At 39.5% G+C, this 15,163-nt stretch overlaps 1 protein-coding gene across 1 annotated transcript; it reads right to left on the bottom strand.

Moving 5' to 3' along the window:
• Positions 1-488: 488 nt before the first annotated feature.
• On the bottom strand, positions 489-14,765 carry LOC117983584 (uncharacterized). The gene is made up of 13 exons (XM_034970177.2): positions 14,518-14,765; positions 13,974-14,112; positions 13,477-13,621; positions 12,770-12,936; positions 9,948-10,080; positions 9,012-9,141; positions 8,095-8,224; positions 6,979-7,182; positions 5,738-5,882; positions 4,873-5,010; positions 3,701-3,782; positions 2,853-3,052; positions 489-1,520 (listed from the first exon to the last, which is right to left on the bottom strand). Exons 1-13 carry the CDS (start codon positions 14,625-14,627, stop codon positions 1,285-1,287), a joined length of 1,959 nt encoding a protein of 652 aa, XP_034826068.1. The 5' UTR covers positions 14,628-14,765; the 3' UTR covers positions 489-1,284.
• Positions 14,766-15,163: the final 398 nt, after the last annotated feature.

The raw sequence follows: 15,163 nt of genomic DNA, 5'->3' as shown, positions 1-15,163 counted from the left end.
AAACAGGACGGGGAGATGGTGTAGATGAGGGGGGAGTTCGGGAGGAGGCTCTGGGGGAGATGTAGAGACGGGGAGAGGTGTGTGGAGGGGGAGGGGAGACGGTAGATACGAGGGAGTAGTAGGAAAATACCTCAAAATAGCTAGGTTTGATTAAGTTAGGTATGTTAACCAATAGAACCTAAGTGCCCGGCCTGTGGCTAGGCACGCATGACTACTTATTTATGTTCTAACCTAACTTTAGATTTTGGCAAATATGGTATTGTTTTATTACATTTACTAAAAGCACACCAAAAGTAAGGCGCAATTGCTAATAATAACCAGTAAACCCTCTCCCAACTCCGCGACATCTCCCCACCTCTCCCATCTCTTCCCACTGCCCCCTATCTTCCCCTGCACCTCCTTCCTTTCTCTGACCACCCCATACGGCATACCTCCCCCACTTGCCTATTTATGTCGTAAGAAAGGTATATGAAAAAAAACAGCATACCTACTTGTTTCAAACTTTTATTTCATTCTTCATCATCATCATCAACCTATCGCCGCACTGATCCAACCAGCAGTCACCAAATTAAAAAAACGGTCAAGTGCGAGTCGGACTCGCACACGAAGGGTTTCGTACCAGCGTACAAGATATACCTCTGTTATGTAGAACACTGCAAGGTAAAGTCTGACTGCGCCATCTATATGCAATTTAGTAAACTAATTTGTTCATGAACACATTTTTATTGTGATGTAACCACAAATTGACGGTTTCCGAATTTTTCCTTTACTTGAGCTATAAGACCTACGTACCTACCAAATTTCATGATTCTAGGTCAACGGGAAGTACCCTGTAGGTTTTCTTGACAGACACGACAGACAGACAACAAATTGATCCTATAACCATTCTTTTTTTCCTTTTGAGGTATGGAACCCTAAAAACTAAGTATCCCGTTCCAGTTTGGTACAACCATTATCTATACTGATGTTATAAAGAGTATTGTCGATTTATTCGTCTTCACAAAAACAATCAATCGTTATTAAATTCAATTGTTATTCTTATTAGTAAGTCTACGAATGTGGAGCACATGGTCTGGAACGAATAAATCGAAAATCTTAATCAACTAAGCAATTGCATTCGATTTTTGATTCATCCGTCCCAGACCAGCGCGCTTTCTAACAATTGAACAATCGAAAACAATCGATTGTTTTTCGATTGTCCAATTGTTATTCGAATGTATCGCCCACCGCTTATGTATATACAAGGTATATTAAATTTCATCTGAGTGAAGCCGGGTGGATCAGTTACCAATAATTCAATTTCTCTATATATAGCGCTTCGTATTCTTTGTACGTCTTGCCATCTATCGTCCTTTTGGTAGAAATAAACGTCTTGAGCTGGTGTTTGGACCAAAAGTGCAAGTTTTCCTCGCAAGCATCTAGTTTTTTGTGGACTTTCTTAAGCAAGTTCAGATTTTCTGTGATGCTTTTCTTCATTTTGTCTACTGTATCTGCCTCGTGATTCGTTATGGCCGTTAAATCTGAAAGGATATTTTTGTTACTACAACATGTTCTCTGCGTCGTATTTACTCACTAGCTCATGCCCGCGACTTCCAGGATGAAAAGTAGCCAATGTCCTTACTCCTTCCCTGGGATGCAAGCTATCTCTGTACCCATCAAAATCGGTTGAACGGATGGGCCGTGAAAAGCTAGCAGACAGACAGACAGACGGACAGACAGTCAGACACACTTTCGCATTTATAGTATTAGTATGGAAGTATAGTAAGTCAGTAATCCACTGAGGGTTGTGATTCTCTTTCATTCACATAATGGTGGGAACTTTCTTGGGATACAGTTCTTGCAATTAACGAAGACGAGTGAACTTTACAGTACGCGCCAGAAAATAATGTACATCGACCTCTAGAAATAGGTAGCGGTTTTGTAGAGCATTGTCTCTGACATTGATACCGACAAGACGTCATATAGGTATGAGTGCCAGAGACAACGCTCTACAAAGTCGAAATGTCATTCTAAAGGCCGATGTACAATATTTTTTGCCGGCTAGTCTACTGAGTGTCATAATTTTTTATACTGATATAGCTACAGTACGCGGAGGAAAATAATGTACATCGAGCTTTAGAAGGAGATAGCGGATTTATAGAGCATTGTCTCTGTCATTGAGACCGACAAAACGTCATATAGGTATGAGTGACTGACACAACGCTCTACAAAGCCGAAATGTCAAAGGCCGATGTACATTATTTTCTGCCGCGTACTGTACATGACAGTGACAGTAAATATTACAAATCGACGTTCTAAAAGAGATACAGTGCGACAAGGCTCTTTTGGCGCGTGGCGAAAATCGGAACTAACGTTGCCATCAAATGTCCCCTTTGTTCTTGTGTGTGTTGAACAACATAGAGATATAAAGAGTTGCCCTAATGTCTTATAGAAAATAGCGGATCGGAAACTAGCTCAAGCTTATCAAAATTTTCATAAGTGTGTAAGAGACAACACTACATTTCAACATAATTATAAAAACAGGGTTTTGGCACAATCTGCCATTTGCTGTGCCAGCGTAAGTACTTGTTTTTCTTGTAAATAAAATATAACCTAATCTTTTGTTATGACAGCTGATTAGCTGATACTATGAACTAGCGCCGCCATTTTCTGTTTCAAAAAATACATGGTAAAACCATAGGTATTTTCTCTCTATTAATTAGTTTAAATACTCTAATTTATGTGAGAGATATAGCTCTGTCTCATTTGAACTAAACTTAAGTAACGATTAAGCGACTCTGAGTGCAGCTGTTAGGTTGACAACCGTAAAAGTACCAGGAACATAGAACGATGAAGGAGATTTCTGATAATACCTGGAATGGTGAATCGTAAGGAGTCATCAGAGGAGCGGTGCGGGGGACACGGCAGGCGCGTGTCGTCGTGCAGGTGTCGCAGAGCACGCGATACACGGACGGAGGGATGCAGCAGGATTGTGACGTCATCGGCCACCCATCTCCTTAGTAGTCTCGACGACAATGCTTGTACAGTTTCGAATATCCAGATCTTTTCGCCACTGCAGATTAAAGTAAATATTATTACATTCTTTATTGTACAGGATACTCATGGACTAAGAGCCAGCGTGTGCCAGACCTTCGTTATTTTATAAAAGCTGAAAGTTTATTTCTCTCCGTATTGTCCTCAACACAGGGAGGAAGTTTTGGGAGATAACAGGTAATAAAGGTGTTAAAAAATCTTACGTCAAAGTATGAAGTCTAATTTTTTAATATTTACTTTAATGACTTTCAGCTTTTATAAAATAACGAAGTTCTAGCAAGCGCTGGCTCTCTCTCTATAAATAATATGATCCAGACAGTCAGTTTGTCAGTCAGTCAGAAATCGCAGTCAGTCGGTCAGATCGACAGTCGCATTTTGTCGGTATCATAGTAGCAGACAATCAGTCAAAACAGACAGGCTATCAGTATTACAGTCGGACTGGTCGGTCACACAATCGCAGATATAAGTCCCGCAAATTGCTATTGCGCTGGAAGTTGGAACCATGTCTCATTAATATCGAAATGGCGTCATTTTGACGTCAGCCGAAATAAAAAAACCATCAGCTCGAAACTTCAGTCTAGTGCAGACGTCACTAAAGTGGCGGCCACGCGCATTAGCAATTTGCGGGACTAATACATCTGGTTGCATGTTATGGGTATTAACTTACTTATCCAGTACAAGTTTTCTATTTTTCTCCAAACAGAATTTCTTCAAATACACATTCAATTCATCTACGAATGTTGGATTATCTGGAAAAAAAACACTGATAGAAACACTTAATTAAAAACCTCATGCCCGGTTTCTGAACTCGTCAGTTATGTTCTTATTAGCAGTTAATTCGATAAAGTTATGTATAAGATAAACGTCGTTTGCGTTTCTGAATACAACAAAAACTATGAAACCGATAACCAGTTCATTATTCTGTCACTAGATGGGTCTGTTACAGGAAACAAGTTTGAAATGTATATTATTATTTTATTTCGCCACCAATACTAGTTTCATTAATAAAAGTATTTTTTTCTTTCTATGCTAAATAAGTGGCTAAACACAGTTTTTGCAAAGTAATGAACAACTTACTATTAAAATACTTTTTAATTTAAAAATACGCAAACCATGAACTACCTACTGACAGATGAAACGTCAAATAACTTTATGGAATAGATAAACGGCGCACATTGGCCAGTTAAATTTAAACGGAGTTTATCTTGCATTGTGTTGTTCAGAAACGCATTGCCTCGAGTTATCGGAAGAAAAGCGCTATTGAATAGATAAACTATCGATAAAAGTACTCAGAAACCGGGCATTAGTGGGTGAAACAGGGGCTTGAAATTTGTGTAGTCCACGCAACGACGAAGTCGCGAGCATAAGCTAGTGAGAAATAAACAGAAAAAGACTATGTATTTCTGACTAGCTGATGCCCGCGACTTCGTCCACGTCAAATTAGGTTTTTATAAATCCCGTAGGAACTCTTTGGTTTTCCGGGATAAAAAGTAGCCTATGTCACTCTCCAGGTCTTCATCTATACCCAGGCAAAAATCACATCAATCCGTTGCACTGTTGCGACGTGATTCAAAGTCAAAGTCAAAGTCAAATGATTTATTCAAAATAGGTAATAAATTACTCTTATTGATAGTCTGGTATGGTGTTAGATTTGTAAGATATAGTGGTGATAATTATAACGCAAACTTAAAACTAAAGCTACGAGGGTTCCAAACGCGCCCAGGTCTGAGAAGAGCCCACAACAAACTCAGCCAGATTGAAAGACAAACCAACAAACCAATAAACCAACAAACAAAGACACTTTCGCATTTATAATAAGGGTACTGATTAAAATCTTACCTGGTACATCACCAAACGATTGATCAGACAGATCGAAATTAAAACTGAGGTTGCTAATATTGGCGTCTCTTTCTCGCTTCTTCTTGTAGAAATGGCAGATAATGGGTATCGATTCCGTTGGGAAATCTAACTGAACTCCTGGAAATAGAAACAACATTTTTTTCCGTTACAAGTTAGCCTTGGACTGCGATCTCAACTGGTGGTAAGTGATGATGCAGTCTTTTTGTAAGGTTCCGTACCTCAAAAGGAAAAACGGAACCCTTATAGGATCACTTTGTTGTCTGTCTGTCTGTCAAGAAACCTACAGGGTACTTCCCGTAGACCTAGAATCATGAAATTTGGCAGGTAGGTAGGTCTTATAGTAGACATTTGGGAAAAAATCTGAAAACCGTGAATTTGTGGTCACATCACAAAAAAAAAATTAAATTGTGGTCATAAATTAATAATTAGTATTTTCAATTTTCGAAGTAAGATAACTATATCAAGTGGGGTATATGAAAGGTCTTCTTCTGTGCATTCTAAAACAAATTTTTATTTATTTTTATGCATCATAGTTTTTGTGTTATCGTGCAAAATGTCGAAAAATACGACTCTAGTACGGAACCCTCCTTGCGCGAGCCTGACTCGCACTTGGCTGGTTTTTATAGAGCTGATGTTAAGTGTACATCACTTTACATCGCGGCAGAAATTAATGTACATCAGCCTTTAGAATGACATTTCGGCTTTGTAGAGCGTTGTCTCTGTCACTCTATCTACATGACGTTTTGTCGGTCACAACGACAGAGACAATGGTCTACAAATCCGCTATCTCCTTCTAAAGGTCGATGCACATTACTTTCTGCCGCATACTGTACCATTATCTCACCTGTTGCTAGCGCGTTGTAGGATATATCTGTACTGTTGTACAAGGCGGTGAACACGGCTAGCAAACATTCCCTGATGTTGTATATCTTTCGTTCAGTACTGAGCGATAACCATATCAATCTCTCGAGTTCTTCCCGCGATTTTATCTGAAAAAAAAATTAAGGTTACATATTTTCATATATGTTTCTCTACAAATGCAAACGTATTATAAGTCCCGTAAATTGATATTGCGCTGGAACCATGTCTCATTTACATGGAAATGACGTCATTTTGACGTATATTTAAGTATAAATATACCATCAGCTCGAAACTTCAGTCTAGTGCTGACGTCACTAAAATGGCAGCCACGCGCATCAGCAATTTGCGGGCCTATTATTCTATTACAGTAGTAGATCTAGACACCTAGGAACAAAGACATAGAGAGACTCTTACCTGTATTTGCAATAAAATAGAACAGTGCAAAATATAAAACAGTTGACCACCAAATCGGGGGAAATTGTTAATAAGTATATAAAAAAAACAAAAATTTTTTTTTTAAAGTAGACGGCAGGATATATTGTACATTGACTTTTAGAAAGAGAGTTCGGCTTCGTAGAACGTTGTCTCTGTCACTCATCCCTATGTGACCCCCCCCAGTCCCTCTCGCTCAAGCAAAGGTACTTACTTGTGAAATGTTATTCCGTCTATTTTACGTTCCCTTCGGCTATTGTAGCCTAGTATACTGCAACCCACCATTGCACAATAACTTCAAAAACAAGAAACAACAAAACGAATCAATTATATATTTACTATACTTGAGTCAACATAACCTCACTTCACGTTGTTTGCCAAAATCTCACGTACAAATACATTTTGGCAAACAAAAAAAAGTGGCCACGGTGATAAGGACAAAACATAATCATTTTGTCACGTTCTAATAAGAGCTTAAATGCATTTAGCTATCTCGCTCTAACAGTAATTGTCACAATAGGGCTACTTCCAATAGTCCTTGTTCTGAGTACACAACAAAGCGTCGACGTCCGCCATGTCTGACAGTTGACGTGCGAATGACCTATGCTTGATCAAGCCAACGCGAACGTCGGGTCAAGCAAAATGTATAAAATCGCATCAATCACGCGTCAAGCACGTAAAAGCTTGACTCAAGCAAACTCAGTCACTTTGTACCTCATAACTATAACAATAAAGCTCTTTTTCCTCTGTAGGACTATCTCTAGCTATCATAGAAAGTTCCAGATTACTCACAATACCCTTGTTAATACTAGCTATGTTCCCCAGCGTCGCCTGCGCATCGACGACGGCCCGACTACGATCGTCTCCGCAGTCAAACACCCCGCGCCTTGCTGTTAGGTCTTCTAACGAGGATTTAAGAGACTTAACCCTTGCTGTACTACAGGCTCTCTGGACTTTGAGTATTAACAGTTCAAACTCATCTTCGGTTACGTAGTTCTGTAAAAAATATTTTATCGTATTTTCTGACAAGTTTGCTCTGAGAATTAGTACTAGATTTGCGATAAGCACTTCCAAAATGTTCCGAAAAATAATACTACACAATTGTGTGTTTAAGGGGTATTGCTAATTCTATAGGAAAATTGGGTATTTGGCTTCTTTTGAATTTGATAAATATTATTACTTTATTATAAACTAGGATAAAAATAATGACGTACACTGAAAAAAATATTAAATCCAACAAAGATTTACAAAGTTACAGGCATTTTAAGTTTGGAGTGGGAGGGTCTTCTATCCCTTTCTCGCAAGACGAAAATTTGTATGAAACCGCACGAAGCTACTATGGCATTAGTAGCTGTGACGTCAAACTGCTGTATCGCTATCTCTGCCTAATCTAAATATAAAAAAGGAAAAGGTGACTGACTGACTGACTGATCTATCAACGCACAGCTCAGACTACTGAACGGATCGGGCTGAAATTTGGCATGCAGATAGCTATTATGATGTAGGCATCTGCTAAGAAAGGATTTTTGAAAATTCAACCCCTAAGGGGGTGAAATAGGGTTTTGAAATTCGTATAGTCCACGCGGACGAAGTCGCGAGCATAAGCTAGTTTATAATAAAGTAATAAAAAAATTGGGAGTCAAATACCCAATTAACGTGAAAATTTTTGCAAGGCAACCGTCAAAATAATTAATTTTATGATTATGTCATGAATTGAAATGAATGAAAATATGCTTTATTGAACACCATTATAAAAAGAATGACAAAAGTAAAACGTCTTCTGTACACATAGAAGTTTGCACATAGAAATACAATTGGCGCGCCTATCGCTTTGAAGCGATCTCTACCAGGCAACAAGGTTGAAAAGGATTTAAATGTCATATTAAAATACTAGAAAAATTTACTCACGCTAAGGTCTTCAATAGATGCAGCCAACTTTTGCTGCGTCCTTTGAAAATGAGCTCTATTCTTAATAGCTTCAAGTGCCAATGTAGATTGGAATGCTTCTGTGTACCCGAATATAGATCGTTTATAAGTTCTGAAATAGCGACCATTTTATTATTATGGAACAAATGAAGGAATATAATATATCGGACTGTTAAAAAAAACGACCTTCCTGGCGTAGTGGTAAGCGCTGTGGTCTTATTAGTGAGAGGTCCCGGGTTCGATTCCTGGCAGGGATTTGGAATTTTATAATTTCTAAATTTCTGATCTGGTCTGGTGGGAGGCTAGGCTTCGACCGTAGCTAGTTACCACCCTACCGGCAAAGCCGTGCCGCCAAGCGATTCAGCGTTCCGGTACGATGCCGTGTAGAAACCAAAGGGAAATGGGACCCATGCCCTTTTGGTTTCTAATAAATAAAAAATAAAATAAATAGGGATCTGTTCCTATCAAAAATAAATTATTTCTCAGTGATCATTAAAATACGTAAAATCCACGTCCTTTGTTAGTTTTAAGTGTAGTAACCAATTTAAATTATTGATTAAACTAAAAAAGCACGTCAACTGATTGTGACGTCACATTCCAGTATTTCATAGCTCGCATACCAAGCGCGCGTTTTGACGTTTGATAAAAAGTGACTGATTTGACACATCCCTATTGCATGAGTGAGGTAACTTACCACACTCATGCAATAGCCACCCCAGCCACCCTCACAACGGGCTGTGCGGGCAGCTGCACGCGCGGCGCGCAGTCCGAAACGCGACGCGTGCGCGTACTGACTTACTAGATAAAGGACCCCGGATGGGTTCGAAACTAGTCGGGCTAACGTCGACTGGATACGTGAGAATAGCCGTAGAAATATACTACATATAAAGGTAAGTTACCTGTTATTTACAACATCAACATGCTTAGTATATGCCTCCGTTAGTCTGGAGTAAAGCGCATTTTGTCTTTCAAGCAAATGCGGCCAAAGAACACCGCCTCTACAGTTTACGAAAGACTTAACATACTCATCTGTAACAACACAAGACAAAGTTGAAAACTAAAACCCGACTTAATAAATGCTGAAATATTAGCTATAGTAAAATTGGGTTTCTGTCGCTTGGTATATTTTAATAGTTCATACATATATTAATATTTATGAACTCAGTATTTTTTAGGGTTCCGTACCTCAAAAGGAAAAACGGAACCCTTATAGGAGCACTTTGTTGTCTGTCTGTCGGTCGGTCTGTCAAGAAACCTACAGGGTAGTTCCCGTTAACCTAGAATCATGAAATTTGGCATGTAGGTAGGTCTTATAGCAGACATTCGGGGAAAAATCTGAAACTGTGAATTTGTGGTTACATCACACAAAAAATTAAATTAAATTGTGGTCATGAACTAATAATTAGGATTTATTTTTATACATCATAGTTTTTGAATTATCGTGCAAAATGTCGAAAAAATACGACTGTAGTACTGAACCCTCCTTGCGCGAGCCTGACTCGCACTTGGCCGGTTTTTCATTCCTCTTTCATTTGACATCCCACTCGATACGATAGCAAAAGTAATTTTTTAAGAATCCCATTTTTTTGGATGTAACATCCGTCAGATCGATTTTGTTCGTGTAAAATGTAGCCTATGTAACCCGGACCATAGCTACAAATCAATTGACCTAATTTTATCAAAATCGGCCCAGTAGTTTAGCTGCTACAGTGGAACAGACAGGTTAGCCCGCTTCCATCTTAGACTGCATCATCACTTACCACCAGGTGAGATTGCAGTAAGGGCTAGCTTGTATCTGAATAAAATAAAATCTGAATAAAAAAAACTGACCTTACCTGTCTCATTGCTAGTTGTCTCATTGTCATGGTTAGACACAAGGGAGGAGCTCGCTAAGGGAGTGGAAAGTGATAGAGTGCTGGATTTGCTTTTCTGCTGCCTGAGCAGTGCTATACATTTATCGAATTTGTTCTGAAAATAATAAATATAATTAAATAAAAAAAAAGAATATTAGCCATGTTAAATGACTAATATTCCCTTTCCTCTCCAACTAAGCGTCAGGCTTGTGCTAGGAGTAGGTACGACAATAGTGCAATGGGCAGGGTTTGAACCGTCGACCTTTCGGTTTTCAGTCCACTCCTTTACCTGTTGAGCTATTGAGGCTCAAATTATTATTATTATATACTAGCTTATTCCCGCGACTTAGTCCGCGTGGACTGCACAAATTTCAAATACCCTATTTTAGCCTTAGGGGTTGAATTTTCAAAAATAACTTTCTTAGCAGATGTTGTAACTAAACTGACGAGGTCTTAAAAAACTCTACCCTATTTTTCCTTCGAATCTTTCCAAAGGTTACGGTTTAAATTAATTCCCTTAAAGTGGCACGTGTATCGTATAGCAGTAAGACCCCTTGAAATGTTGTGTCCATAATAAACCAAGAACTTTTAGAGTATCGGAAATAATGAGTTCATCAGGCCTAAACGACTTTACGGAGTTCGCGTATTGGAAGTAGGCATTCGAGTATGTCTGACAAGGCATATGCCGTTCTGGTGCAATTCAAAATGTGCGTTCACGTATTGAACCGCGTTTATCAAGCCAACGACTTTACGGAGTTCGCGAATTGGAAGACTTGTTGCTCCAAACTGCTAACCCCTTTGGGATAGAAGCTTGGAAGGATGGCATCATTTACTTGGGGAATTAAAAAGTAAATGATGGTACATAGCCCCACCGCGCCATGTACGGTGAGCTTCTGCCTTCCTTTAGTATCCTATGACACTAAGTACATAAAATACCAACGAACAGTAGCCCCCCCCCCCCCCCCCCACAACGTCATCATTTGATAAACGGCGCAACGTATGCAAGCATACTTTAGAAAGAGGTGCGTGCCTCTTATGATCCCACGATGCAGCCATAGCTGATACAGCATTTTTAGAGTGGTGCTCTCCCACTACAGACCTGTTAATAGGTTTCAAGGAGAGTCAGACTCACTGCGGGAATATCCACAGGCCTTAACCCAACCTTCAATATTTATGTATTGGTATAATAATGTTGCATTTATATTGTGCGTGTATTCAGTAAACACCACAAGGTGGTTAAGTATTCCAACGCATGTCAGAGTACAAACAGAACAGCAGCATTACCTGCCCACTGTGATTGGTAGCTATTAAAGCATGCTAGAATCAACTCAGCAAAGGATTCACAAAGCCCGAGATACTAGGTTCTCCTTCATATAAGAATCACAAAGCATCAAAGGCACTGGGTCTCCTTCGCATAAGCGTCTTCCAACGCGCTCCAACGCATACCAGCAAATAATTCAAAAGTAAACACAGGATACCAGAACAAGACAAAACCAGAAATAGCAGTATGATCTGCCATCGCTAGCCAATCCTATTCTAGTTTCCAATGTAATTAAATCCTAAAGACGAGCCAGGCTCACTGCAGATTTAGTACATGGGCCTACAACTCAATTTAACATCTACTATACTTGAATGCAACCCCATTAACATACGTTCGCACTATGTGTGAACGCACGCCGATGTAATCACAAATTCAAACATAGCAAACTATTGTCAAGAATGAACAAGGCTCACCATGGCATCTACAGGCCTATCCCTATCTAACATCTAACTGATAGTCAGATGCCAAACAGAGCCAGGCGCACTGCGATACAAACGCCGAAGCGAGGGAGACTATATCCACAGGCCTAATCCCATCTTCAGCATTTATGTACCTTGTAAGTGTTTGCGATCACCACGGAGTGATAGAAGTCTTCAGAAGAATGTCAGATAGTTCACTAATAACACTGAAAGCCATCTCAAGCAAAGATTCACCAAACACATCCCGCGGGACGCGCGGTTTTCTCCGCCTAAGCAGCCAAATTGTCAGTTCAACCATAAATCGCTCTCAGACTTTAGAAAGTATCGCCCTATAATATAAGAAATGTATCCTTGTACTCAAAGTGGTCCCATTCTCAAATTAGTATTCTTTATTATAAACCTCATGTGTCGCCCCAGCACATAAGTTACAATAAGTAAATTATATTTTGTATCTCCACATCGCCGTTTGAGTAGAGCACGCTATGAGCGCCACTACGCAACGACGAGCGCGCACACTCACGGTCTCGACCGACGCGCGCGATGCCGCACGCAACGCTAGTTCAACAATGAACGCTCCGAGCGCTATTATGCTTTAACCAGCGCGGCGCGCACACAACGCCTCGACGCGGCCCCGCGCATCGCTGTCTGTCTTCGCTCCCAATAACCCGTGCGGCGTAAATCCTCGATTCCCAATGTTTACCAACGTTATGCGTTATGAGTTAAAATTGAAACTCTTAAAAGTGAACCTTTATATTCTTATGTGAAATACTTTACTGCTGATATGTACTAACCTAATTTCGATAAATTTATAGCAAAAATTTTGTACTATTTTGCATATTAAAATTTTATAATATTTTAGTATGCCAGTTGAGTATCGTTACAATGTCTACGTCATAATAGCAATTTGCATGCCAAACCGATCCGTCTAGTAGTTAGAGCTGTGCATTGATAGATCAGTCAGTCAGTCACCTTTTCGTTTTATACCCCGCGTGTGCTACAATGCTTAAAATAATTACTACTATGCTAAAAAAACACTCCCTAGATATGTATAGGATCTTAGTCACCTGTATGTCATTTTGTTCTTTGTCAACATCGCACAGAGTGTGAGCTATGGTCCTTGTCTCCTTCAGATTGGCTGTCCTAGTCGTGAGCTCGCTGGATACCTGACTCAGCAGCCACGACCGACGCTGCAAGTCTGTTATGCGTTGTCGCGACGACTTACGTTGAATAACTAAAAATAACGGTAAACTACAATGACAAATAGACATGTTCATATTACATGGCTTATCACTACTAATATTACAAATGCGAAAGTGTGTTTGTTTGTCCTTCAATCACGCCAAAACAGGTTAATGAATTGACATCATTTTTCACATGGGTTTAAAGACCCGGGAGAGAGAGGATGGATTATGGGACGACATACCCCCCCTCCTCCCCCTTCTTCTTCTTCGCTCTGGGCTGGTTTCCGCACTTAAACGTTTCCGTCTGTTGTGCATGTATTGCCCCTCCCCACTGAAGTCTTCATTCCAGTCATCCAAGCTCGCTCCAGAAGCCGAGTAGACCGCCCAGGTTGCAGAGGGCTTCATGGAGTGAGGTCAGGGAACCCAAATGGCGTTCGCGTTGATCTGCTACGCCCGTGCACTCTAGGAGCACCTCCTCCTACTTACCCCAACCCCTTAATTCTTGCAGTTGGTTTCTAAAGCCAACTCAATTCCGATAGGTAATCAATAATCGAAAGGAAGAATTTTTCCAATGATTGGCATTATCTCACCTTTTCTAGACACCTTATCCATAAGTTCATTAAGCTCTACTCTCGCCTTTTTGACGCGATCCTCTGCTTCTGCTACCATTTCTTTGACTTCTGTGTGCTCCTTCCATAGGGACAGCTGTTCGGGTAACAATGGACTAGAGCCTCCCTGAAAAATTTCTAAAATTTATAGGTATAGTGCCGTTGACTTAAAATCATGAAATTTGGTCAACAAATAATTAGTATTTTCAACTTTCAAAGTAAGATTACTATAGCAAGTGGGGGCTGCGATTCGTACAATCATAAGATATTGTCTATCCTCCTAATAGGAGTGCCATTACTGAGCCTTCAGTGTAAAATTGGACAACTTATGTTGTACCATGTTTAAGCGTAACTTAAGTGTAGTTTTATTCCTAACAGAGCTATAAAAAGAGTTAAGGAGTGATGAAGAGCAATTTAAACTTAGAAATATCTCTATAATCGTCAACAACTAACATAAAAATATATTATAAGTAACCAACCTCTTTAAGCAATTTCTTCTCCTGACACAGTTTGACGTCATCACAGTACACTGTCAGCCTCTTGTGACTAATCACATCTTTTTCCTCAACATGCTCCATGAGGCTGCGCCATGCCATATAGTATTGCCCTCTGCACATCCTGAAAACAAAGCGGTTGGTTTCAGGTACAGAGTATTCTGTAACAGTAGCAAGGATGTGTCTCTAAATAGATTCTTTGTTTAAACTGTTTTGAGGCACCAACAAATCACAAACATGCTTCCTAAAAACTTTTGAAATTCAATTAGAAAACAGTTTCTAGTCTTGGTGTTACTGATATTTATCTATTAAGCTGACTGATTGATAACTGATATATCAACATAAAGCTCAAATCATTGCATCTAGGAAACTTGAGATTGATTGAGAGCATGTTGGTTTTATCTATAATGTAGACCTCAAGACAGGATTTTGAGGAATTACAACGGCATCTTTAAAAAAAACTGACGCGGCCGAAAGCTAGTAGGTATTACATAAATAGTAGGTAGGTACATATTCGATTAGAACAAACCCAATCATCTTTTCGATAGAAGGTATCATTTCTGTAGGACATCCCATCGCCAGCAACCATTCGATAAACTTTTGTGGCACTTCATCACTGCTTAACTTCTTGCCACTCATTTTGTATAACCATTAGCTCCGGTTTAATGCTTTTTCATTACAAATAAATATTAAACGAGATACTTTTATGTCTTAATAAACACTTTGCATTTTATTATTTAGATTTATTTTGAAATCTAACGGACATTTGAAATTTGAATGTTGACGTTATTGAAGTTGACGTTGATTATTGCATAGACAAGTCGTAGATTTTTTCATAAGGCTAACGTCCACTAGGCGCACCTAGCCGAAGAATAGAATCACTATTCTTATCAGTCTCTTATCAGTGATTCTACCATAGGATTCTACTTCAACTTTGCTGGGTATTGCCTATTGCTATTGCTGGAAAAATAAGTAACTATAACTTCAAGATGCAAGCACTGGATAAGGAAAGGAGTAAGATGGTAAAAACCTTTTATTTCTGGTCGGTGGTAAAGACTCTATATTCCCTCACTCTCATAGTTCCATTTTTCTTCTGCTAGCCATTGCGTAACCTAGCCTTGCCGTTTTCCGATGCTTACTGTGTGCATAGAGTAGAATAATTATATATGGATTAT

This window comes from Maniola hyperantus, chromosome 7 (genome assembly GCF_902806685.2).
Source record: "Maniola hyperantus chromosome 7, iAphHyp1.2, whole genome shotgun sequence".
Lineage (NCBI taxonomy): Eukaryota > Metazoa > Arthropoda > Insecta > Lepidoptera > Nymphalidae > Maniola > Maniola hyperantus.
This window is presented reverse-complemented; position numbering and strand designations above follow the sequence as displayed.